Raw genomic sequence first — 27,489 nt, forward strand, 5'->3', positions numbered from 1 at the left:
GGCGGCATTTAGCCACTATGGCCCCCACCTGTGGAACAGCCTGCTGGAGAACCTCAGGTCTGCAGAGACTGTTGATATTTTTAAGGGAAGGTTAAAGACACACATTCTTATTCCGTTCTCATGTGGTTCTATCATATTTTATGTTGTTGCTTCTATCTTGTTTTTTAAAACAATTTTAATCTTAAATAATTTCATTTTTATTTATCTTCGGTACAATTTTATTTTATCTACTATCTTACATATTTCTATCCTTTTAACTGTTTACTCCATTTACTTATCTTTTGTCAGGGTTTTTATCCTATCTTATGTTTTTAGTTTTTAAGGTTTAACTCCAGAGTTTCCTCAGGGGGGTCCTCCACACTGGGAGCTGTGTCTGGGCTGCTGCTGGGGTGCTGTCCCTGGGTCCCTTCGGCCCGGCCAGCTGTTGTCTGTCAGGGTCGGGGGGCCTGGGCACTGGTGCCCCCGTGGCACAGCCTGTGACTCCTCCCAGTGTGGACGGCCCCAAAGGCGGCGCCTCCTCAATCCTCACAGGTGTGTGTGTGTGTGTGTGTAGGTGTGTTTGTGTGTGAGTGTGTGTGTGTGTGTATGTAGTATGGAGGGTGGGAGGGAGGGGCTTTCTTCATTATTGTGATATCTTTCTTGTGTAAAGCACTTTGTGCTGCACGGCCGTGTATGAAAAGTGCTCTATAAATAAAGTTGTTGTTAATAATGATAAAAGTAAGAAATGAAGGGTAATCAAGTGTGAAAGAGTTGCTGAAACATACTACTGGACACCAGCTGATTGAAATGTGCATCTACTGATTAAAGCTGCTGTAGTGTGATGATGTGAAGAGTGAAAATGTAAACACAGATATAAGAACAAAATCATATAACCAGATATACAACACTGCTATTGTTCTTTAAAATGCAGATATGATGGGATATATCAAGAAGGGGGCTGAGTTATCAAAGAGTTTCTAAGAGTCAGAGATACAGATAGAGGAAAAGCACCTGATTAAAAAAACAAAGTGAGGCGAAGAGCAACTGGTCTATGTGCAGTTCTGCACGTGGGCCAAAGCTTCACACAGGTGCAGAAGGAAGAACGAGAGTTTTCCATAGAAAAATAGCAGCGTCAGCAGAAATAAAGAAGAGTAGGGATTGGTTGTGGCATGAAGCCTGTGACACCCTCTCATGTAGTCACAACTGTGTCAACACTGTGTTTATTAATACACACACAGACTAACACTCACAGACACACACTGATCCTGATGCTGCATGTGTGGCTGACTCAACTCAGTGAGTAAAAAGACAAAAGTATTTAAAAAACGTATCCACATCTTTGTTCTTATACAGTGTGAATATTTCCCATGAGCCTCTACACCACAACATCTGCCATCAAAAGCTTTATCACAAAATGCAGACTGCAGACTGAAGTTGTAGCAAACAACTAATCTATAAAAAGTGTTTTTCACTCTAAATCTCCATTATCAATTAAACAAACACCACAGCATGTATTATTAAGTGCAGTGTCCATGTATTTATAGCTTCCTGATAGACAAAGTTCACTGGTATTTACTGTCTAGCTTTTGTTGCTTACGTGTAATGATATTTGTGGGTTTTTGTACGTGCAGCTGTACACGGAGTCGAAGATACTGGAGTCATTTACGCTGAGCTTCGCGCAGGCGCAGAAGGAAGAACGGGGATTTTCCAGAGAAAAATAGCAGTGTCAGCAGAAATAAAGAAGAGTAGGGATTGGTTGAGGCCATGAAACCTGATAAGACACTCCCAGTTTTTGGGTTTAAAAGAGGACGCTCAATGCTTTGAACCTCGGGTCAGTTTGTTTTTTCACAGATTTTGTCTGTGTCTGATCTCGTGCTTTGTTTGCCGGCAAATAAAGTTCTACTGCACTCAGCCTTGAAGACTCCTGCTGACTTTTTTGATCTTTGAAATCTTTCGGACAGACTAAGAAAAGTGAAGTCGATTTACAACACTAACCAGCTAGCCTCGGCCTGTCTGGCATTAAAACTTCTTTGTGTTAACACCAACACTTCCCCGGTGCTATCAGCTCCACTCACCACTAGCTCCATGGCTAGCTAACAGGTAGCAGCTGCAGCAACAGTTGGCAGCAGTTAGCGGTGACTCTGGTGATATACTGCCCCCTATATGTTGCGAGTCGGAATTAAACTCCTTACTTCGGAGGTTGATTTCACCTGCATCTGCTCATTTGTCAGCAGGATTACATAAAAACTATGGAGGTGATCTCCATTAAAACTCAGAGGGACGATGGGTCTCAGCCCAGAATAGACCCCACTAACTCTTCCAGCTGAAGGGATGGACCCCACGTTCTGAAATAGGGCGCTTTTCATATTTTTTCCTTAATTTCTCATAGAATAATTCATTGATGAAAAGAAATCAGGTGTATTTATGTTGCTGCAATCTGTGAGTAACTGTTGAGCCTTGACAGGGGTCAGCGCTCCACAGAGTGCAATTCTAGTTGTGTATGATATACTGTAACTCCAAATGTCTGCACAATCATCAGAAAACACAGAAACACTGTTGTATGATCACTGTTGTATTGAAATGATATACACAAAAAATAATCTGGGGTTCCAAATCACTGACAAAACTTTTGTTGTGCAGGAGAATCTTCTGTCACTTCAAAATAAACCTAATTGTTATTAACACAGGACTTGAATTTGGCAGGAAAATCCCATTATAGAATCATCAGAACAGACATTACATTACAATACAGTCCTCCTCAATGACAGACCTCAAGAAAATGTGTGCAGTGATGTTATTCAAGGCATTACAGCACAAATAAATAAGGTTAAAGATGCAAACTGAAGCACTTAAGCAATGATGAAAAAAAGGACATTTCTAGTTGGACATTTGACAATAACATTTACATAAAAACAAGGTCAGCCTCACTTATTTGTAACCTAATCATGAGGGCAATCACAAACTACTACTTATCACTTTTAGGTCCATAATGGAGTCTAATAGGCCGTTCCAAATAAACAAACATGAAGAATCTCTGGCTGTACATTTGGCATCCAGCCTCTCCCTTTTTTAAGGTTGTAATGAGCACCCACTGCCAGCAAAACCTATTGGATTTACCTACGTTTAATGAAAATAGCCTGTTCAAAACAAAAGTCACCATTATTGGATTCCATACTGTGTATCTCAGGGGGAAAACAATGAGATTCTTCCTGCAGTGATTGTCTCCGACACTAACCCTGAGAAGAACATGAGAGGAACAAAAAGAAAATGGAAAAGCCGTAAATCTGCCGTTCTGCGAATCAGAATAAAATTTTAAAGTTCCCCTAACGCTGACACACACGAGGACATGATACCAAATAAAACCTCAGTAACTCAAATCATAAAAAGTACAAAATAAAGTTCAAGGCACATCGACAGTCTAGAGTACAAAATATAAAAACTTGAAATGACAGAGCTGAAGCCTGTAGCTGTATACTACACTTCTATTAACCATCACTTTGAGGCACTAGAAACTATAAAAAGGCACCTGTGTGATGTTTTCAGAAAAGGCAGTTCATGAAGTGAGTTACAAAAACTGCAATCAAACACAAATGAAAGACCAAAACAAAGATGGAACACTGATGGAGTGTCACAAGGAGACGCTGCTCCTGCACACGTCCGCTCGTCAAACTTTTGTTCTAAGTTGCAATTAATACGTTTAGGAGCAAGATCACCATGTTGTTCTTCACATTATATGTTATTGATCAAGAATGATCTTTAATCAGGGCTGGGCAGTGTATCGATAACATCCTTGCGTGTTAAGAAATAGGATATTAGTGTAAGGCCATATTGCCCAGCCCCAATAGTGAGTGTATTTATTAATCACATTTAATAAGAGCTTGTTAATTTAACAATCAGAAAGCTGGGAGTTTGTTTTGATATATAATTTTTTAAAAGCTAAGTTTGAGAAACACTTTGCTCGTTTGAAAGAAAATGACCAAAAGCTTCCATATTTATAATCTCTTAAGGATATTATTGTTTTTCATAATTTCCCACAGCCTAAAAAAAAACAATTTGCCAATAATCTAATGCAAGAACTTTTTCCAAAGCCGGTATTGAATTTAAAATGAATCCCTGACCAAAAATGTTGTTAAGGGCATTATTGTGTAACTTGTTTTTGAGGTGAGATTCTACATCTGACCATCTTACAGATAAATGTCCCTTAAAGCCACAAAAACAAAAACAGCACATCAAAAACTCGTTCATACATCCATCTTCAGCACCATTTCCTGAATCAGTGTCACACGTATTAATGTGTTCATTACATATAAAAGGCATGTGGAAGGTGCTGTAGTGTGACAAGTGGTACAATCTAGCTTGACAGCCTGTGCCGGCAGCCAAACTAGTGGCCGTTTGCGGTAAAGGATTAGTTTAAACGTCTTTTCCAAAAGCACACAGTCATGGTGTATGTACGCGTCTGTCTGTTAGCTTCAGCCAGGTAAAAAATTAACCAAACATTTTGAAAAAAAAAAGCGCAGAGTCACAACAGCTGGTGCCCTCATTCTTCATCCTGCAGGACTCGGATCACACTTCTTCAAAATAGGCCATCTGAGACATGTACGCAGAGTTTCGCTGCAAAACAAAACAAGCGTTTGAGTTTGAGAAGATGATTTTTTTTGCACAACGCTTTCCATTATGCTTTGAGTAATTCACACATCAAGACAAATGTCACCGTGCAGGCTACAGTCAACATGTGAGCATATTATTATGAAACAGCAGATGGAGTGAAAACACTTGTATTATAAGTGTATAATATAGTATAATATATTCTTTGCTTTATTCACTCTATTATACATCTGACAAAAATGGGTAACCAATCTTGCAAAAGACTAAAAATATTAGTAATACTCATACTGAGAAGACAATGATGTGAAGTGCTCGTACGTACGTTGCTGTGAGGTATGTAAACAGGCTCCTGGACGTATCCCCTCGCCTCACTGCGGAGGTTGTAGAGGCCAGCCTGTTGCTGCTGCTCCTCCAGCTTCAACGACTCTATCTCCGTTTTCAGCTCCTTCAGCTGGTCCTGCAGGTGTTTGCTCTTCTCCATGTACTCCAGCCTGCATTAACGCATGACAAGATGTAAACAAGCAGATCTAGACTGCCTAGAGCAGGGGTTCTCAACCTTTTGCAAGCTGGGCCCCCCCAAAGCTGGTTCATTGCAGTTGCCCCTGGCCCTGTTGCTGTCCTCCTCGGACAGACGCTAAAGCTCACTTTGATTTTTTCATCATCTCTCCCTCTCTTGGGGTCGACAGAGAAACGTCTAGCGGCTGCTTCTCCTGAGTTTTCCTCTGCATATTTTACGATAGACAGTTTGAATTTGAAGTCGTACTTTTTATTTTGTGCTGCACCGGAGCCATGGCGATCATCAATGTGATACTGACTGACAGGAAACAAGCACAATATGTGAATAAGGCGAAGAAGAAAAACGTGCAGTGTCTGTGGTCACGTCTTCTTCCTTGATTAAAAAAAAAATAAATGAATTAGACCCGGCATTTATTTGGTTATTTATCAAAATATACACCTGCATCCGGCGGGTCCCTGCGGTTAATTAAAACCCGGCTATTATTTGGTAATATAAGTTACATTTACACCCCGCTCTGTATGCCAGGGCGGGGACGGCGGCGGCCATGCGCATCCTGGACGTGGAGTGGCGTGTGTCTCCTCTCTGCTCTGACTGCAGGCTGGACTGCTGCGCGAGGCTACTGAGAGACTGACCGCCTGTGAGTGCTTTTGGACGGAGGAGGGACTCACGGCAGCACCCGCTGCTCGTTGAGCACAGTAACTGCAGAGTGATACGTGCTTTCAAGTCAGCGTCTCCAATAACACCAGTAAAAGATAGATTTGTCCGTAGTCGCTTTTGACAAAAAAAAAAGCCGCCAGAAGGATGAGTTGTTTGTGTGTTATAATAGTCCAACTACTTGCATTTCGACATGGGGGGAATTTTCGTGAATTTTTTTTTTTCAGATTTTTTTTTTCTTCTCCCATCCTGTAGCCTACTCGCGCCCCCCCCGGGAGAGTGTCCGCGCCCCCCCAGGGGGCCGGGCTCCACCGGTTAAGAACCACTGGCCTAGAGTAAACGCTGCAGGGGATCTGAAACACACCTCTCTCTCTCGATCTCCATCGACAGCCTCTTCATGTCAGAGTCCTTGAAGTCGAGGCGCGTAGAAGCCGATTCGTAGGCAAAGTCGGAGGCTTCGGGAGGAGCAGGGGGAGCGGGTGGAGTAGAGTAGGCTGCTATGAGCTGGGAGACAGAAAAAGGGATTTCAAGTAGGTTGTTATACTCATGAAGGTAAAGCACAATTTTCATCAAGTCTTAATTATAAGACTGCGCTGTAATAACCTGGAGAGTATACTCCACAGATATTCAACAATATACAACAACAAGATGCATTCGTTCACAAAATTAAATAACAAAGAGCACGCAGACAGCCGTCTCGTCACCAGCGTACAGGGTATGTTGTTTTGGTGATCTCCAGCAGCTTCTGTTTGGCTCTCCGCTCTGCATCCTTTGCCTCGGTCAGGTCCTGTTTCAGGTGGTCTGCCTCCTTCAACCTGGAACCAGAGTTTTGGTTACTTCGAGGCCGATGGAAGACAGTAATGGTGTTATCAATATACAGTAATAACCCCAGAGTATTACAAACAGAATGCTGTGTGTGATTTCCTCTTATTCTGGACATGTGGGCCTGATGTTTAAGTGAAACACTAGAGTTATATTTAACACTACATCCGTTTAAAGGGAATCATGAAGTCATGTGACTCCAGAGGGACCTGAACAAATCTGGGAAAATACCTCAAGTGATCTCAGTTTGAAGAACACAGTTTGAAAATGGACAAAAATCTGTAATGCATATAGAAAAGCTGTACGAGTTATACAAATGAGACACAAGTCAAGATGATCCCAGACCTCCTCTCTGACTGCTCCACCAGCTTGACAGCCAGCTGCTCCGCCTCCCTCATCTTCTGCTCCATCAGCCTTTTCTCCTCCTTAGTCTTCATGGCAGTGACCTCTAACCTCTGCCTATCCTGCTCAGCTTCCGCGGCCTTGTGGGCCAACAGCTTGGCCTCCTCCTCAGCAATCTGGGCCTTCTCTGCCAGCAGGTCTGCCGTCTCCTCAGATCGCAGCTGGAGAATAAAATAAGTTGTGCAAGAGTTTAAGGCTTTGCATGAAGGCATCTGGCTCTATAATGAAGACGACATCATTGTATTGCCACCGAGCTGTTCTCGGCATCTCTCTTTATAACAACACTGAACAACGGGAATGTGAAATGTTGCCGCCAACACAGGATCTCACCCAAACGTCTGGAAGATTCAACAATTATCTCAAACCAACGATGAAGCTCTCACCAGTGCCTCGTTTGCCAGTCGCGCCTCATCCTGCAACTGAAAGAGTCTTCGTTCCATCTCTTCTTTAGCTCGTTCCGCTTCCTCCCTCATCTGTTTTTCCCGTGCCAGGATTTGACGCTCCATCTGGATGAAAGCCAAGGAACAAAATCACAGTAAAAACAACCATCTATGATCAAATAGTTATGACTTTAGTTTCCATATGTATGTATGAACGGTTTACATCAGGTTATTCTCCAGCGGAGCTGAGCGAGCACTGACCTTCTTCCGGGCCTTCTCCTCTTTAGCTTGAGCCTTCATCTGCTGCACTTCAATGGAGTCCACCTTCCGCCTCCTCATGAACAGATCGTGGTTACCGATGCACAACTGCAAGATCTGGGTACACAGGCGACACAAACCGGCGATATCTTACTTTACATAACTTCATTATGGTCAAACATTTACATGGACTTAGAGGTAAACCAACCAGCTTGTTGACACGCAGTTGAGATGAGTAGAACTTGAAAACATCTTTCTTCTTGTCCAGAGGTTTGATTGTGAACTGCAACATGGGAAAGTTACAAATTTCAGTTTCCCTGCACTGCTCACAATACTTTTTAGCAATGTTTCGAGAGTCATCTTTGTTGCCTTTACTACAGCACAGCTAACCGGTTAGAGATAAAATCCTATTTCAGGTTTCACAAATGTTTGGATCTGCATAATAAACACAGGTAGTCAGGCAGGAGGACAGTGATGAGAGCCAGAACATAATTATTTCTTGTCTTATGAAACTAATCTGTCCAGAAAAAATATTTATGAATATTTTCATGATAAAACTTGGACATGGAATTTAAAAGTTGTTGCTCCCATTTTTCCCCTTCTTCCAAAGTGACAGGAATGACAAAAGAATACAGAATGTCCTGACTGAAGAAAGACAGCCGCAGCTTGCACTTACCTCCTTTTCGCTGTAAGAGATGTTGCGGATGCCGCTCCAGGGAAAAGACTTGTTCGGGTTGAGTTTGCTGTTGGGGCTGTAGATGTGAAGACCCTGAGCATCCACTCCAAGTAACAGATCTGTGTCTCTCTTGTTTTGCTGTCAATAGAACGTACCAAACAGAATTTCAAACCAACATGAAGGTAATATTAAAGGATACCATGCAAATTTGTAAATTTACAGAGTAGCAAGGTACAGTCAGTTACACTCACAGTAATGGCAAAGTAGCTGACACCATACATCTCAAGGTCCTGAGCAATTTTTAGGTATTCCATCTCAGCCTCATCCCTGTGTGCACGTGTAAAAAAGGACAGAAGGGGTTTGAAACCATTATATAAAAATTGTTCTTCAACTACAGGATGTAGAACTACACCTTTTGTAAAGGTGTAAATTCTCTTTACATGCTTGATGTCACAAGGCCTCCTGGGTCTGTCCTACCTGGCGATGCCTCTGTGCTCCGCATACCAAGCTGTGATCTTCTCCTCCCACATGTCAGCTGTCATTTGGTACTGCATCAAGACCTGGATTACAGACACAAGCATAAAAACATTAGCTAACTGCTGTGCGCAAATACAACAAGTTCTTTCATGGATAGTCAAATATGCAAACAGAACTGAAAACTCACTCTTTTTGGCAAAAGCTCGTCTTGTGCCAGGAAGCCTGGTTTGTGAAAGTTTGGGTCGTAGTCCCCATACTGTGGAAAAGAAAGAAATTTAGACTTTAATGTTAATAGTGGCAAAACATTAGGCACGCTTCTTTGTGTAACAAATCAAAACTTTTTATTTGGAAGTGTATTTGCATAAAGCATTAACTGTAAGTGGACTTTAATAGACAAAACATTGAGATACAGTAGGGAACCATTCACCTTGTGTGTGTCTGTATGTATGCATGTCTTACCTTGGCTTGGACTGCGTATGACGCCAGCAGAACAGATGCTTCAGGGGAACAGAATATCTCTTCGTCTAATATCTGTTTTTTCACCTACACATGAGTTTGAAGACATGTGAGAACATGTACTGAACAAAATAGAAGTTTCTCATTCAGTTTTCTGAAACATGGAGTGAATTCTGCTTGGATGTTAAATAAAACCGGCAAATAAATCTTCAAAAGTGTTTCTACACAGAAAAAAAGATCAAATCGAAGGAATTTCTTCGGCTGTGTTACCTGTAAGAAGAAGAGGTGCTGCGTAATTTCTTGGACAAGCTCTTCTTCTACTTTTTCCGGGAAGAATTTTGCCAGGAAATGAAATGTTATGGGAGAGTCCTTGGGAACCTCCTGGTCCAAGACCTTGTTGAACAAATAAACAGTAGAAGAAAGTGAACGTTAACGTGTTTGTTAGACCAGAGCCTCAGGCACAGTGTCATGTAAGGATCAATTAGGTAATGGACTGCTTAACTGGTCGACTTGCAATTTATCAACAATTTTAATGAACAATTTATGTATAAAGTAATTAAACAAGCAAACACATAAATTCATTCTTCGCTCTCAAATGTGAGGATTTACTGTTTTGTATTACTGCAAAGTGAACATGAAACAAGAAACCTGAAGAAGTCAGACTAGACTCTGGAAACAGTGATGGGGATCTTTTTTGTAGACTAAATGATTAATATTTTGATTGAAAAATAATTAATAGCAAATAAAAAAATACTTTAGCTGCAAACATTTAGTTCATTATCGATCTTAAAGTACTTTTACTTTTTCAAGTACAAAAGTCAAACATTTGATGGTTCCAGTTTCTTAAATATAAGGATTTGTCCGGCTTTCTCTGTTATTGACAATGTAAAAAGAAGTGTCTTTGGGCTTTGGACTGTTGTTTGGATAAAACAAGTGATTAGAAGACGTCACTTTGGGCTCAGCAGAATAAACGATGATGAAAATAATCACTAGTTTTAGCCCTACTAATTACCTGATCAAAAAAAATGTTTTAGCCTTGTAATATGGTTTCATTCTTCTAGTCATGTGTTGTTGTTTTTTTTAAATTCTTCATTAGCCAGTTTGACCTTTACAGGCTCAGTCTAATGCTGATCCTGGGATGGTCTCATTTTCCATGTTGGAAAGTTGTTCCTCCAATTTCGGTGTGTGCATCATATCGGAATGTGGCACAACATATACGTCAAAAAGAAGTTGTTTTGCATTTTATCACTCAAAGTGCTTAAACAACACTTTAACACGTAACACGTTTCCAGTATTTGAGCGACAAATGTGCAACAGAAGTGATACAATGACTGTACAATACATAACTTAAGTAAAGGTTTCTTAACATCAACCCAATGTTGACTTTCATCTACCATGTTTCTGCGTCATATGATGTAAAAAAAAAAACCTTTTTTCTGTAATTCCAACAGCACATGAACACAAAGTTTTACCCACCTTCTTCTCTGGTTTCAGCCAGGCGTAGGTGTCCTTTACTGTGTATCTCAGTCCGAAGAACCAGGTCTCCCTCAAACCAACAGTGCGACACACCAGGTCGAACAGGTCTTTGCCTTTCCACTTCACCTGAGAAAATCAGCCCCAGAAGGACAGTGAGTTCAGATGCTGACAGCAAAAGCGTGAGTCTGCAGCTTCTGTTCCCATTTCCAGAAACTACTAAACTCATGCTCTCTTTATAGAACAAAACATCACTTTTTAACTGCTTCGCTGACATAACTGCTTCAGGATTTTATAGTGTAGGTGCGCGACCTGAGATACAACTGTCACCGTCGTCTACAACATAAATTTATGTCTAGTGAACAATTTCCTTCAGGAAAACCTGACTGATGCTTTTCAGGGCAACTTGTATGACATCATTCAGTTGGTATGTTTCTTAAATGGCAAATTAATGGTAATATAATAAAGAAACATGCTCAGCTGTTTTTTTTCTTCTTTCTCAGTGTGGTGCACTGGTACTACATCTTCAAAACTGATAAATCAGTCATTTAAAAAAGTACACAGACCATGACTTGTGCAAAACAAATATTACTTAATGTGTAAGGATGTTTGAAAGGGCTCATTTAATTTGATACAGACAAATAAATGGTGATGTACTGATCTGGACATGGAAATGATCCACACACTCAACCACACAGAGATAGATCGATCATCCTTTTAGGCTCAAACGTTTAATAAATAAATCCATACCTCACAGCTGAACTCCATTTCAGCATCCATGGTGATAACTTTGACTTTGAAAGTCTTTGGCTGTTTCTTCTTTAATCCCAGGATAGACATGTTGAGGATGTTGCTGTCACAAAAAACAAAAAAACAAAAAACAAAACCCTGTGGATAAAAACACAACTTCAGTGTTTCATGAGTTTCGGGACAAATCGTGGTATTTTGGAAGTGATACAACAGTCAGTTAGCAACTAAAATGGCAAATATTAATGTAATAACTGTTACAGCATTTCAACTGGGAGAGGATACAGCTAACTGTTATTCGAGGTGGTGATTAGCTTTCGGGCGACTGGAGTTTAATGTCTTACACAAAAATATGAACATGCAGCTGAAGTTACAAGTCATAATACATGAGGCCCATTACCAGCGAGTAAAAGTTATAAACTTCTGCCGTCCAACGGTGCCTTTTGCTGGGGGAGACCAATGCTAAGCTAACTGATATTACTAGACAGCGTTAGCCTTCCAGCTATGCCACGAAAACGGACCAAAACAAGTTGTAGAAAGAGCGGAACTTTTGAGAGAGCTCCATAATGTAAATGTGTCGAACGAAAAAAGCTACCATAGGTGTTTTTTAAATGTCACCTGGAGACAACCGTGGCTGGGTTGTCGCTAGCTACGTGCTTTAGCTGGTTAGCTTGCTGTTAAATATCAGGAGGACTTTCCAGAAGACTTTTGTTTTGACTCCTGGTCACTCTGCAGGTGGGAACACGAACAGCAGCCTGGAAGAACGCCGCTGCGCATGTGCAAGAATTTGGAATGTCCGCTTCACGGGTTGTCGGAAAAATTGTATTTTAAGGACAGGGTTGCGGGTGCAGCAGCGGTTTTATGAGTTTAAATCTCTGTCGGAGGATTATTTATCTGTTTGTTGGATTAAAACAAATCACACGGAGGTTACAGAACGTACAGGCAAAAAAAGGTAAGATAAAAAGTCAAAAGCAGTTAATGGCGAAGATAAATAAATGCTATGGACGCGTCTCCCTCTGATAGTTTTAACCTTAACGAGGGAATTTGTAGCCATTAAACGCTACTTACTTCTAGCGCTTCCTGGTCCGTGTAGCACAACATAAAGCAGGCTGCTTTTAATGTTGTTCCACTTAATCTGACTCTGGAACAGCTTGAAAGAACGACGAATACATAATTATCGAGGCTACTGAAGGTAACTCTGTCACCACGATGCATGTTGTGTTATAAGTAAATAGTAATAAGCACAGTAGAAGCAGGCTGTTTATTTTATAATCATAGGAGAAGTCATGAAAGCAGTACAACTTAATTAAAATAAGCCATTGTGATTTGCATGAGCTTTCAGTGTAATATTTGCACTGCTTGTTGCCGTATTTTCCATATTTGGCCATGAAATAAAGCGAGTGACATTTACTGGTTGATTTCCCAGACTTAATTAAGATAATGTCACTTGTTCAGTTTGGTTTGGCATCACATGACGTCACAAAACAGATCAACACAAGACCCAATCAAAACCAGAAAGTAAGGTGATCCGGTGTGTTCAGGTGTGGTCACCAATTTAAGGGTGACTCCACCAATTTTACATACTGAAGTGTGTTTGCAGGTTCCGTGGAGTACGACTGCATATGTGAAAATAGTCTTATAAAGCCTTTTGTAGTTGCATTGTGGGTAATATAGGCACCAGGTTTTGAGAAGCAGTCCACTGTTCTACCATTACACTAGTGTAACACTGTCGGACTCATTCCTACACATTCTTCTTCCTTTTCTAAACAAAGCGCCTACATTACCCACAATGCACTTTAGACACCAAGTGACATCACTGGAGGCACTTTATCAGATTACACGTAGCTTCTACTTTTTTCACATTATGCAGTCAAACTCCACGAGACCTGTAAACACATTTTAACATGTAAAACTGACAGAGTGACCTTTGAAGAGCAGGCACACTGAACTTTAATTAATTTCCATTTAATTTTAAATGTACAATCTATATATGGTATCTTTTATTATAACCTGACTTTATTGGTGTTTCTGGTCGTCTCTTCCTTTGAACAGGTTTGTCTACAATGTCAGCTGACACTAACACATTTGAAAATGTGAAAGCAGTTATCTTATCATGTCATAAAAACTCCACATCAGAAGAAAAGGTCAACTTCTACAACACCTGGGCAGAGAACTATGATCAGGTGAGATAACTGAAGTACTGTGAGACGATACCAGCAAAATATTGTCAGTAGTTTTTTTGCAATTAAGCCTTTAATTTTTTCTCCAATTAAATTAAAGAATGAGAGCAATGGCTGAAAAATAACATTAAAGGTGCACTCTGTAGTTTTGGAGAAGGTGTTGTCAATCGACTTCACTTTTTTTGGTTGGTCCAAAAGATTTCAAAGATCAAAAAAAGTCAACAGGAGTCTTCAAGTGCAGCAGAACTTTATTTGGCAGCAAACAAAGCACGAGATCAGACACAGACAAAATCCGTGAAAAAGACAAACTGACCTGAGGTTCAAAGCATTGAGTGTCCTCTTTTAGTTTTTGGGGCCTTTTATGGCTTTATTGATAGAACAGCTGAAGATATGACAGGAAACAGGGAGAGAGAGACACGCAGCAAAGGGACCCAGGCCGGGAGTCGAACCCGGGTCCGCTGCAGTGCCTCGGCACATGGGACGCGTGCTCTACCCACTGAGCTAAACGGCACCCCGGAGCGTCCTCTTTTAAACCTGAAAAACTGGGAGTGTCTTTCCAGGTTTCATGGCCTCAACCAATCCCTACTCTTCTTTATTTCTGCTGACACTGCTATTTTTCTATGGAAAATTCCCAGTTCTTCTTTCTGCGCCTGTGCAAAGCTCGGCATACGTGCAGAACTGCACACAGACCAGTTGCTCTTCGTCTCGCTTTTTTTTTTTAAACAGGTGCTTTTCCAGCTGACCCCAGTTTGAGTCCCGGCCGGGGGCTGCATGTCACACACACCCCCCCCCGTATTTCCTATCTTTCCACTGCTTAATAAGGTGTCTATGCCAGAACCCTCCCCCCCCAAAAAAACAGGTGCTTTTCCTCTATCTGTATCACTGGCCTTCAGGCTTTTTGATAACTCAGTCCCCTTCTTAATATATCCCATCATATCTGATCACTCTTGGCACTGCATTTTTTAAGAACAATAAAAGTGTTGTATGTTTGGTTATATGATTTTGTTCTTATATCTGTGTTTACATTTTCACACTTCACATCATCACACTACAGCAGCTTTAATCAGTAGATGCACATTTCAATCAGCTGGTGTCCAGTAGTATGTTTCAGCAACTCTTTCACACTTGATTACCCTTCATTTCTTACTTTTATTGTTATAACAGTCATTATCAGTTATCACTAGTCACTATTTACTAACTATGGTTATTTTATACTACAAAGGAATATTAATCAGAAGACAAAGATCTTCTTTTTATGCCTAAACAAATGAAATAAACAAACTGGACAACACAGTTTCATTCTGTTTTACTTGTTTATATGTGGCGGACCCTGCCACCTTTCTGGCTTCTAACAGTGTGTATTCAGGTGTAGAAAAAATAGATATTTCTGAGTTTGTATCATTACATAATTAATATAATGACTGTTAAGATTCTGACTTTTAATTTCTTCTCCAAAACTACAAAGTGCCCCCTTAAGCTGAATAACACAGTTCAATGTATAACATTATGAGGCTCTGTATCTTTGTATTGTATAAAGATAAAAAGCCTATTTTTTTCTTTATATCATACCCAAATATAGTGTCACTGCACTCACAGCAGTTCTACAGTATATATTCCATGGTGTGATGTTTTTATACAAAATGAATGAATATGCTCAGGTAGATGTTCATGTTTGCCTTCTGCATCTGTGCTCAAAGTCACTGGTTTTACTTCAAACTCATCTGAATAGGATGTGGCTGTTCTGGACTACCGTGCACCGAGTCTGGCAGCAAACAGCATCTCCACACATTTCAGCGGCGATCGTGAGGCGGCTGTCGTGTTGGATGTGGCCTGTGGCACCGGACTGGTGGCACAACAGGTGAACCTACAAGACCAAAAGTGATCCTCTCTATAAAATATGACTTCTGTGTCGATCTCTACTTTGTTTGGTAAATGTAAAGACGTGTTTTCTTTTTTGCATCAGAACTTTTATTTGAGGGTTTTTCTTTTCTTGGTTCTGTGATTTAGAACCTCAGTTTTTATTTTCCAGATTCACCTTCAGTGGATTTGACCAGACTGATTTACAACTAAATGTGCGTCTGTTGAACAGATGAAGAGACATGGATTTGGACATTTTGTGGGTATTGATGGAAGCCAGGCTATGCTGGAGGTGGCCAGAGAGAGCGGGTTGTACCAGGACCTGAAGCAGTGCATGCTGGGAGAAGGGCAGCTACCTGTGCAGTGGGGTAATTTTATTGATTCTTTTTATGTGTTTACTCTGTCACAGACATGACAGACATGTTTACATATCATCAATCCTATATGATTGTTTGTGATCGACGTTATTATGAAAAGATCTCTAGAATTATGGCCATTAAATATTATTCATCTATAGTATTATTATTATTAGTCAGTGGGGCCCAGGGGTTAATGTTGGCCCACCATGAGGTAAATTATCCAACCCGGATGAGTCAGAATCTGAGCCAGTGATAGACATAAATAATATATAATAACTATATTGAAATTGCCAGTCTTCTCACTGATGGCCTCTCTTCACTTCCTGCAGGTCTGTTTGACGTGGTTGTGATTGTCGGAGCGCTCAGTGTTGGTCAGGTTCCTGTTGATGTGGTCAGGGAATTGTGCAAATCCACCAAACCAGGTGAGAATATATTCTTGTTTTTAGTTTGACGCTGTCTCACCTGCAGTTCTGATCTTTGATTTGACATCAGTATCTCTTAGTGACTTGTGCGTTTTATGACGACACTGCACCGTTGCCTGTTTTACTCTAGGTGGCTACATTTGCATGACAACCAGAAGTAACCATGACAACCTGCAATACAAAGCCTCACTGGAGCGTGAGCTGAAGCAGATGGAGGAAGAGGAGCTGTGGACTTGTGTAGAGTACTCTCAGGTGGAGGACTGGGAGAGAGCGGTGTCGGAGCAGGAGCACGGCTACATATCTGGTGCTGTGTACATCTATAAGAAACTATAGCACAGTGCAAGAGGATACACATCAAACACAACACAAGGTGCTCAAGAGGACAGAAAATGTTCAAACAACTTACTGTATACTTTATAAAGAAAGTGTCAGGGTTTGGTGATATTGTCAATCTGTTCTAGAACCAAAACTGAAGATGTGAACCTGCAATCAGGGGTGTTGATGTGAGGCTTGAATTGTTCATGATTAAATGGTTCAGTTTAATTTGTAACAGTTTTCATGTCATATAGACATAGACATGTTGCAGTAAAAGTGACATCTATTGTTGTCCTGCACTTAAACCCCCTCCGTTTTCTAGAAATGCAATATTGTCAATATGCATTAAAGTCTTCCTGATGAAAATATGAATATGAATGTTTTTAAATAAATATGAGAAACGTGTAATGACTGAAGGTGTTTTCCTGTTTACTGTGCATTAATATCTGCATTAATAAAGCATTATGCATTTCATGACACACTGTGAAGATTTAAGATTCAGATTTGGTTGGCTAGGTGAGAAACAAACTGATGATAAAAAGTAAGAAAATGTGGAGGAATTGATGCTAAATTATGTAGAAAATTGGAATTTTGTGCGATTCAGCATAAAAATAAATATGAAGATCTGAACCTTGACTATTGACCCCTGACCCACTCTCAGGTCGATCACAGTGCTCAATCCAAGCATGGTTTTCATATTAATTTAGAACATTTGTAAGAGAATGAACTCAGAAGAGTCGGAGTGATGACATGTCCGTGTGTGTATTAATAAACACAGTGTTGACACAGTTGTGACTACATGAGAGGGTGTCACAGTTAAAGTGTTCCTCCAGCCTGTAGCAGCTTGTATTTTCTCACCAGCACAGAGAACATATTGAATAATCTGAGGCCTTGAATCAAACTGTCAAACAAGAAACACTTGTTGTTTTTCCCATTCGTTCAGCCAGCTGAAGTTTGGAGACGATATAAGACAGACCCACTCTACCACTGTACCTTTGTGGAGACGATGAGGGTTGTTGTTGGTTTGCTGTTGTTGCTGCTCGGTCTGTGTGGATCAGGGGCTCAGGGGGAGGCTGGAGGCCTCGGTGAGGTGGCTGAGATCAATGAGAGCAGAGATCCAAAAGATGCAGCTGAGAAATCGACCGAGCAGATCGCAAGGCAAACCACCTCTGACATCTGGACGGAGCTGAGGGCACTGAGAGACATGGTGGTGGAGCTCAATGTTCACGTGGAGCTGCTGCAGAGAGAGAATTCAGGTACAGACTGATTACTTTTCCTGTTCAGTGATGATCATGTTCCACTGAAGTGTGTCAGTGAAATGATGTACTTATTGTGAGCCCAAGAAAAAGCTTTCAACATCAATAAGATATGGGTAATTAAATGTCATTTAATGACAAATACAACAGCAATATGTTTTGAAAACAAGTGACCCAGAAAAAGAGAATGCAGGTCTGTGACTGACAAACATGATATGATACAATGATTTTAATACTCAGAATCAGAATCAGAAATCCTTTAATGACCCGCAAATGGGGAAATTTGTTTGTCCCAGCAGCCAAACAATAGAATATTACAAAAGACAAAACAAATAGCAAAAACTAGCAATATAATTAAAAAGGTAAGCTGGTATGGTAAGGTAAGGTATGAAGAATGGCATATATCAATATAAGTAAGGGATAATGCCCGACGAGGTTTCCATAAACAGGAGTTAATGGACGACGCGGAGGCCTAAGAACCATCCGAAGTCCATTAACTCCTGTTTATGGACACCTCGAAGGGCATTATCCCGCTTATACCATGGTCACTTGCCAAAGAAAAGAAATTCGGACCATTAATTTACATTTTCATGCGTATTACAATCAAAATATAAAGTTTTTCACAAGCCATAACTTAGTTTCCCTGGTAACACCTGAGGGTTTGACTAATACCTGGAACAATCATTACTCTCCCGTAAGATTCTTATGCAACGGAGACAATGTTCACTCCTCCAGTAAATAGGACGGATCATAGATACGACTTGGCAACGGGAGATATTCTACTCCGCTCAGCGATGAGCCAGAAAGCTAACACTATGCTAGCAAGATTCAAAGTCAATAACATTGCGCACGGTTGACAATCAGTAAATATAATTTGACAGTATGCTAGCTAACACGATTAGCTAGCTAACCAGTCATGTCATTGTCCCCAAATCAATAGCAAGATTTTCACGAACAAATGACCGGCCGTGTGTAACGTTACTGTGGCCGCAGCCTGAAGCAGAGAGCTGAACAGTGAACGGGATGTGAGATTATTCGCGTATCAGTAAGTTTAGAGGGGAAGTGAACTTTCTGCAGCTTGTGTGTTACAGTCGCCACCCTGTGGTGTTCAGAGGATAAGACACTGAAGGACTGACGGACTGCACTCAGTGCTGGAAATAAAGTATTCAGATTTGATACGCCAGCTAGCGCATTGATTTACAGCGGTGAACAGTCAATTTGACTGGAACTACTTAGTAGGTGTCCATATATCAGGGGTTAATGGACACCCTGCAGCCAATCAGAATCAAGTATTCCCCCAGACCATGGTATAATATATATTATTCAATCATCATTACTGATGCATTTATATGTGCGTCAGTCTTCTGTTGCAGCTGATAAAGGTGGAGTTATTTTTAATTACTTTATAGACTGCTTGTCGGTTGAGAATTTCCCCCAAATATCTATAAAGTTTTGTCTTTTATTTAATGTTAGTTTTAAAATTATTATATAATTGTATGATTCAGTGTTATCATTTACATTAAATCAATATCATGGAAGACACATAATAGATTTGAGATAATTTGATTTAATTGAGTTTATTTGAATCAATTAAATAAATGTGTATCTTTTTATTAAGTTGATTCCGTTTGATTCATTTGCGTTTACATAATTCATGGATTTGTGATTATGTGTAATTAATTGTATTTGTTTAAATTCCATTTTAATTGTATTTAATCCATTTGAGCCAATCTGAATTAACAGAATGTGACTGTTTAACTGTATGAATAATGGCTTCTAGCTGTAATGTTAAATTCAGTATGATGAGGTGAGCAAGACGAGAGTCAAGTCACTTTACATGATTGTTGTTCATGCAGTTATATTTTGATGTCTGCTCTGTTCCGTGATTCACTGTCATTACATTAACTCCAGACCTGCAGACCAGACTGAGCAGCAGTGAGTTCAGGACTGACCAGCTGGAGAGAGAAAATGCAGGTGATGAAGTGAAACAATGAATTTATTGTGAGCTCCAGAATAAAGCTGTAACAATCCACGTGGTATGGATGAGATGATTACGCTACATTTAATCAATGATACAACATAGCTTGTGTATTTTAAACTCGTTTAGACATGTATTCAACCATTCACAAAAATAAATCAAACACATGTTTTTCAGTCCAAGCCACAAAACTGACATCTTTGGGAACTAGACTGACGGCAACCGAGAGCAAAACAAGTGACCTAGAAAAAGAGAATGCAGGTCCATGACTGACAAACATGAAGGTTTTATAACTTTCATGGTTTGTTATTGTCCAGGATATTATTTTAATCTGTGTTAACAGTGTACTATGCACATCTTTGAACATTATTTAAAGGGATATTCCGGTGTAAGTTTAATCCATGGTCTAAATCACTGTGAAACTGTGTTAGACTCCCTCTCGAGAGATCAAGTTAGCAGACCGCTAATTTACGGAGTTTTATCAACCTCAGAAATGACCGCACGACAACAATACACTGCAGTAAATGGATCCAAATATAAACCGCCACCAAAAAGCCACAAATAATGCTCAGAACAGCACCAAACTTCAGCAACAGTACAAATAGGGTCTCAGCACATAGTCCGGGGCATCTAACCTCCGCTAGCTTAGCTGGATTTCTATTGTGAAGCTAAAAACAGATTTCAACTCTCCTCCATCAGCCTCCAGGTCGGGGAAGTCTCGACGCGACGATTACAGAGTGCGGTTAGAAATGCTCAATTCCGTTCTTTTCCCTGTCCGCTCTCGATAATAACTGTAATAAACTGGCAGGCAAGACACATATGAACTTTGAACTCTACTGCACTCGGTAATCGACTCGTCGGGACTTCGTGTCAACAGGAAGTTGCTGCAGAAGAGTGGTAAATTTAGTCAGCTTTTCAGTAGAAATCCAGCTAAGCTAGCGGAGGTTAGATGCCCCGGACTATGTGCTGAGAACCTATTTGTACTGTTGCTGAAGTTTGGTGCTGTTCTGAGCATTATTTGTGGCTTTTTGGTGGCGGTTTATATTTGGATCCATTTACTGCAGTGTATTGTTGTCGTGCGGTCGTTTCTGAGGTTGATAAAACTCCGTAAATTAGCGGTCTGCTAACTTGATCTCTCGAGAGGGAGTCTAACACAGTTTCACAGTGATTTAGACCATGGATTAAATTTACACCGGAATATCCCTTTAAGTTTCAGTTTAAAGAGTTACAAGTAGTTCAAAAGTGTTGAGAATATTTAGGAATTTCTTCACGAACCAAACTCTCTTTGACTTGACAACATTTTGACCAGATGATAGGACTAATTGAAAAGTTTAGAGAACAGTTGATTACAGTTCATCCTGAGGGGAACATGAGTGTTTGTCACAAAGTTTAAGGTAATCAATCCAACAGCTATTGAGGTAATTTCTAAAAAACATAAATTTCAGCCTCCTGGTGACGCAAGAAGAGACGTCAGGGCGTCACGGTGGAATCCATCCTTTGGAGAACAGGAAGTGTGTTCATGAATTCATGACAATCCAAAGTGGTGGACTGTGTGAACATTTTTAAGTATTCATTCTGGAGATAAGATGAGGGTTTGTACTGTAAATGTGTTGTGCATGTTAACAGTTTGATATTTTGATGTCTGCTCTGTTCTGTGATTCACTGTCATTACATTAACTCCAGACATGCAGATCAGACTGAGCAGCAGTGAGAGGGAACTTCTCATCAGCAAGTCCAGGATTGACCAGCTGGAGAGAAAAAATGCAGGTGATGAAGTGAAATTATGAATTTATTGTGAGCTCCAGAATAAAGCTGTAACAATCCACGTGGTATGGATGAGATAATTATGCTACATTTAATCAATGATAAAACATAGCTTGTGCATTTTAAACTTGGTTAGAAATGTATTCAACAATTCACAAAAATATATCAAACTCATGTTTTTCAGTCCAAGCCACAGAGCTGACATCTTTGGAAAGGAGACTGACGACAACCGAGAGGAAAACAAGTGACCTAGAAAAAGAGAATGCAGGTCTGTGACTGACAAACATGAAGGTTTTATAACTTTCATGGTTTGTTATTGTCTGTGATATTATTGAAAACTTTGGTGAGAGTTACATGTGTTTCATTGAATGCAATTTACTCTCTTTGATAAAAAAGCTAAAAACGTATTAAAAGTTTATACGTAATTAGTCATTAGCCAAAGTGTCGACCTGATGATGGCGCTGTTGGAAACATCAAGAGATGATCAGACTGATTACAGTTTATTTGGATGTTGATCATGCTTTCCTTTAAGAGTTTGATTGAAGTGTGTCAGTGCACTAAAAACTTATTGTGAGCTCCAACAATAAAGCTTCAAAAATCAACATGGATAAGATGAAAGCATCATTAAATGAAAAATATAACAGAACTCATTGTTTTGTGTTTTTGTATTATAAGAAATCAATTTATGCATTCAGAAACAAAAATCTAACTTCTTCTGTTTTTCAGTCCAAGCCACAGAACTGGTATCTTTTGAAAGGAGACTGACGTCCTCCGAGAGCAGAACAAGTGACCTAGAAAAAGAGAATGCAGGTATCACACTGACAACCTTCAGCTCAAATTAAGAACAGTTTATGTTGCCTAAAGAACACCTTAACTACACAGGTGTTGGATGAGAAATGTTTTTTGTGAATAATTTGTGTAACAATCACATTTGTTGTTTTGGACAGCATGGAAAATTACTTATTGTGTCAGTATATGTTCTGATCATGAACGAAACAATAGTTTTAGCACTCAGACGGACAGAGAAGATATGAGTCAAGATACTGTAAATAATGTAATATTCATGTTGACAGTTTGATATTTTGATGTCTGATCTGTTCTGTGATTCACTGTCATTACATAAACTCCAGACCTGCAGACCAGACTGAGCAGCAGTGAGTCCAGGATTGACCAGCTGGAGACAGAAAATGCAGGTAAGGGTTGTATAAACTCATCTACACACACACACACACACACACACACACACACACACACACACTCATCACTTACTTACAGATATTGTTTTCATGTCATCAGGGAAACGAAAGGTGGCCTTCTACACAGCTCTGACTAATAATGGAGGAATTGGACCATACAACACAGCCATCACACTGAAATACAGCAAGGTCTTCACCAACATTGGCAATGCTTACAATCCATCTTCAGGTAACATACTGCAGCTCACATGTGGACATTTTACATACATCAGTTGATCCTGTTTTTAATTTTCTGCTCTCACTCTGTAGGTTTCTTCACAGCACCAGTCAAAGGTGTCTACTATTTCCAGTTCACTGTGTATGGTAGCGGTTCTGGTCCTGTTGGTGTATTTGTGTACAAGAACAACCGACAGATTATGTATAACTTTGAGAGGTACGATATGATTCGTTTTAGTAACTCTCTGGTGTTGGAGCTGACAGCAGGAGATGAAATTCGCCTGGTTCTCCCATCAGGCCATTCTATCTATGACAGCAGTAGTAACCACAGCACCTTCAGTGGCTCCCTTCTCTTCACACTGTGAGGATGTTGTTCAGGCTGCTGTGTGACTGATTTGTCACAAACCCTGTTGTTATTGGCTGAACTGTGAATCTTTATAAAATGCTGATATATCTCAGCACTGCTGCCTCCAGGACAACTTTCTGTACATTCACTGCATGAATCAAATAATGTGACTCTCAATCTCACTTCACTTTTGTGTCGTCACATGAAAACAATTTTAAATAAATCAAAGTTGCATTCAAGTGTTTGGATTCTGTTTGTTATCATTGACTGTTGGCTGTGAAGCCTGAGATGAGTTTTATAGATTCACTACATGAGTCTCATTCTGACCTTTTGCATCTCTAAAATAAATTAACACAACATGAAGTTACTACAAAGTCTGTGTGATTTACTGCAGCTGACTCTCTCTGTATATCAGAGTAATACCACCCTCTGTTGGTGAAAGATTTGTACAGCATCAAAGATTTTGAAGTCAGGTCAAGTCAAATGTATTTATATAGCACATTTCATACGTCAAGCATAAACTCAATGTGCTTCAAGAAATTAAAACAAAGATACATTGTATAACATAAAATAGCAAATAGGATAAAAGAATAAAAAATAAAATAAAAATATCACATGCATAAAAAAACATTTAGGACATTATAAATCACACAAGAATGTATTATTATCATCATTTAAAAAGGGAGATAACAATAATAATGATAATACAAATTCTTAAAGCAAACAAGACAGAAATAAAACACACTCTTTAACTTAACTAAAAGCTTGCGAAAAAAGATATATTTTTAGTTTACTTTTAAAAGAAGACACTGTTGTAGCAGACCGTAATTCATGTGGAAGAGAATTCCAGAGAGTAGGACCATAGTGGCTGAAAGCGCCATAAGCTGATTTGGAGTTGATTCTGGGTACAGTGAGGAGCTCTTTATCTGATGATCTAAGGGATCTCCCTGGTGTGTATCTGGTGAGCATGTCAGCAACGTAAGAGGGAGCCAAGCCATTACAACATTTAAAAACAATAAGAAGTATTTTAAAATCAATTCTTTGTTTTACTGGGAGCCAATGAAGAGATGATAAAAGAGGAGTGATGTACTTAAACCTTTTGGTTTTCGTGAGTACTCTGGCTGCAGCATTTTGAATACGCTGGAATTTATGTAAAGTCTGCTTTTTCAGTCCAGCAAAAAGAGCATTGCAGTAGTCCAGTCTACTGGAAATAAAGGCATGAACCAGCTTGTCAGAGTCTGACTGAGACGGGAAACATCTAACTTTTGATATGTTTCTAAGATGATAAAAAGCAGTCCTAGAAATATTAGAAAAATGCCTTTGGAAGGTAAGATCAGCATATGGTAAATATAGCATTGGTACATATCAACATACATTGTGAAAATACTGTATTTGGTTGAAGATCTGCATGAAAATAAACACAGTGGAAGTTAGTTCTAATGACTGGGTGATGCAAGTGCACAATGTGTTCAACACATATGAGAGTTTATGTCAAAACATCCACAAATCCAAGAATTCTAATCTTTTATATGTCATGAACACATTAATATGTGTGACACTGATTCAGGAAATGGTGCTGAAGATGGATGTGTGAACGAGTTTTTGATGTGCTCTTTTTGTTTTTGTGGCTTTAAGGGACATTTATCTGTAAGATGGTCACATGTAGAATCTCACCTTCATAACACATTACACAATAATGCCCTTAACAACATTTTTGGTCATGGATTTATTTTAAATTCAATACCGGCTTTAGGCAAAGTTCTTGCATCAGATTATTGGCAAATTGTTTTTTTCAGGTTGTGGGAAATTATGAAAAACAATAATATTCTTAAGAGATTATAAATATGGAAGCTTTTGGTCATTTTCTTTCAAACGAGCAAAGTGTTTCTCAATTTCTCATTGTTTCTCAAACTTAGCTTTTAAAAAATTATATATCACAACAATGTCCTTTCTGATTATTAAATGAACATGCTCTTATTAAATGTGACTAATAAATACACTCACTCTTTGGGCTGGACAATATGACAAAAGACAAAATCAAGCATGACAATATTTTTGACTAAATACCTCAACATTATTGTGAAAGTGTTGTAGGGGTGACTGTTGTTATCAGAAAACAGTAACACATTAAGATTTTTGTTGGATAATCTTGAGTCATGTGGATTCAGTGTCTAAGTGGGTAAAGACGAGTATCAAAACATGTAGAACAAACTGCTGAGTTCAGAAAATGATATCACTTCACTGTGATGCAGCTTTTAGACACTTCACGTCTATCTAACAATCCAAAATGTGAGACAATAAAGCGTCTAGTCTCAGGATATGTTATCGATAAACTGCCCAGCCCTGATTAAAGATCATTCTTGATCAGTGACATATTATGTGAAGAACAACATGGTAATCATGCTCCTTAACGTGTTAATTGCAACTTAGAAAAAAAGTTTGACGAGCGGACGTGTGCAGGAGCGGCGTCTCCTTGTGACACTCCATCATACATGATGCATGCTGGCTCTTACATATGAGAATGAATACTTTGCTTTTCATCACCTGCAGTTGCTTCTGATTCTGGTTTGAAATTCTGACAAACATTTAACCTAACATGTAGAGCAGCCTGCAGTGAGGCTACGAAACAGCCTGCAACATGTGTAGTAAAACAATAATTGTTAATTGGATGTTGATGTTATCAGCATCCTGTACCCGTACTGTAATAATCTACACTGACCACATATTTTAGACTTCAGACTCATTTATTGTCATTTCTTCGCCAAGGAACATGGAAAAAAATGAAACACAGCGCTCAGGTCTATCTCCTCATTACATTGTCTTAACTGTTGAAGAATGCTTAAACATTTTTATTTCTCACACCTCAACACAAACTGAAACCCTTTCTTGTGTAGCTGCCTTTAACACACTTGTGCCATAGACTTTAGACCTTGTGCCATCGATTGTTTAAATAGGACCGTTGTTGTTTTTCCCATTAATTCAGCCAGCTGAAGTTTGGAGACGATATAAGACAGACCCACTCTACCACTGTACCTCTGTGGAGACGATGAGGGTTGTTGTTGGTTTGCTGTTGTTGCTGCTCGGTCTGTGTGGATCAGGGGCTCAGGGGGAGGCTGGAGGCCTCGGTGAGGTGGCTGAAATCAACCAGAACACAGATCCAAAAGATGCAGCAGAGGAATCGACCGAGCAGATCACAAAGCAAAACTACCCTGACATCTGGACGGAGCTGAGGGCACTGAGAGACATGTGGTGGAGCAAAAGGTTCATGTGGAGCTGCTGCAGAAAGAGAATTCAGGTACAGACTGATTACTTTTCCTGTTCAGTGTTGACCACATTTGCCTTGAAGACTTTGACTGAAGTGTGTCAGTGCACTAAAAACTTATTGCGAGCTCCAACAATAAAGCTTCAAAATCAACATGGATATGATGAAAGCATCATTAAATGAAATATATAACAGAGCTCTTTGTTTGTGTTTTTGTATTGTTAGTAATTAGCTTAAACATTCTTTAAACTTCTTCTGTTTTTCAGTCCAAGCCACAGAACTGGTATCTTTGGAAAGCAGACTGACGTCCTCCGAGAGCAAAACAAGTAACCTAGAAAAAGAGAATGCAGGTATCACACTGACAACATTCACCTCAAATTAAGAATAGTTTATGTGGCCAAGAGAACACCTTAAAGGAATATTCTGGTGTAAATTTAATCCATGGTCCAACACACCGTGACACCGAGTAAGACCCCCCTGGAAAGATCAAGTTTGCAGACGGCTAAATTACGTAGTTTTAGCAACCTCAGTAAATGACCGTACGATAACAATACACTGCAGTATATGCCTCCAAGATGAAACCGCCATCAACAAGCCACTCATAGCCACAAATAGTGCTCAGAACTGCACCAAACTTCTGCAGCAATATAAATAGGGTCCCAGCACATAGTTCGAGGCATCAAAAATCTGCTAGCTTAGCCGGATTTCTACTGTAAAGTGAACACAACTCACCATTATCCTGCAGCAGCTTCCTGTTGTGGGGAAGCCCTGCGAGTCGATTACCGAGTGCAGTAGAGTTCCGCAGCTCAAGGATGAAAATGTATGATTATTACTCCATGGAAATGCAATCAAAATTCATATGTGTCTTGCCTACCAGTTTATGACAGTTATT

The 27,489-nt window shown here is 39.8% G+C and overlaps 3 protein-coding genes across 4 annotated transcripts; 2 read left to right on the forward strand and 1 right to left on the reverse strand.

Moving 5' to 3' along the window:
• Positions 1-2,533: 2,533 nt before the first annotated feature.
• On the reverse strand, positions 2,534-12,200 carry nf2b (NF2, moesin-ezrin-radixin like (MERLIN) tumor suppressor b). 2 transcript variants are annotated; one of them, XM_030437756.1, is made up of 17 exons: positions 11,847-12,200; positions 11,450-11,552; positions 10,703-10,828; positions 9,497-9,619; positions 9,230-9,313; positions 8,958-9,026; positions 8,771-8,853; positions 8,545-8,620; positions 8,294-8,431; positions 7,826-7,900; positions 7,621-7,734; positions 7,363-7,485; positions 6,923-7,140; positions 6,468-6,570; positions 6,120-6,259; positions 4,907-5,075; positions 2,534-4,590 (listed from the first exon to the last, which is right to left on the reverse strand). In XM_030437756.1, exons 2-17 carry the CDS (start codon positions 11,537-11,539, stop codon positions 4,543-4,545), a joined length of 1,779 nt encoding a protein of 592 aa, XP_030293616.1. In that variant the 5' UTR covers positions 11,540-11,552; positions 11,847-12,200; the 3' UTR covers positions 2,534-4,542. The 2 variants fall into 2 exon arrangements, with proteins under 2 accessions (XP_030293616.1, XP_030293615.1); XM_030437755.1 differs by having other exon boundaries at positions 11,450-11,587.
• Positions 12,201-12,524: 324 nt separating this feature from the next.
• LOC115594016 (methyltransferase-like protein 27) lies at positions 12,525-17,129 on the forward strand. The gene is made up of 6 exons (XM_030437779.1): positions 12,525-12,638; positions 13,499-13,629; positions 15,356-15,484; positions 15,716-15,851; positions 16,172-16,264; positions 16,395-17,129. Exons 2-6 carry the CDS (start codon positions 13,510-13,512, stop codon positions 16,595-16,597), a joined length of 681 nt encoding a protein of 226 aa, XP_030293639.1. The 5' UTR covers positions 12,525-12,638; positions 13,499-13,509; the 3' UTR covers positions 16,598-17,129.
• A 4,369-nt stretch (positions 17,130-21,498) lies between these two features.
• On the forward strand, positions 21,499-23,574 carry LOC115594019 (complement C1q-like protein 2). The gene is made up of 6 exons (XM_030437783.1): positions 21,499-21,580; positions 21,762-21,845; positions 22,304-22,387; positions 22,708-22,770; positions 22,874-23,002; positions 23,083-23,574. Exons 1-6 carry the CDS (start codon positions 21,499-21,501, stop codon positions 23,352-23,354), a joined length of 714 nt encoding a protein of 237 aa, XP_030293643.1. The 3' UTR covers positions 23,355-23,574.
• Positions 23,575-27,489: the final 3,915 nt, after the last annotated feature.

Source organism: Sparus aurata, chromosome 13 (assembly GCF_900880675.1).
Source record: "Sparus aurata chromosome 13, fSpaAur1.1, whole genome shotgun sequence".
Taxonomy (NCBI): Eukaryota; Metazoa; Chordata; class Actinopteri; order Spariformes; family Sparidae; genus Sparus; species Sparus aurata.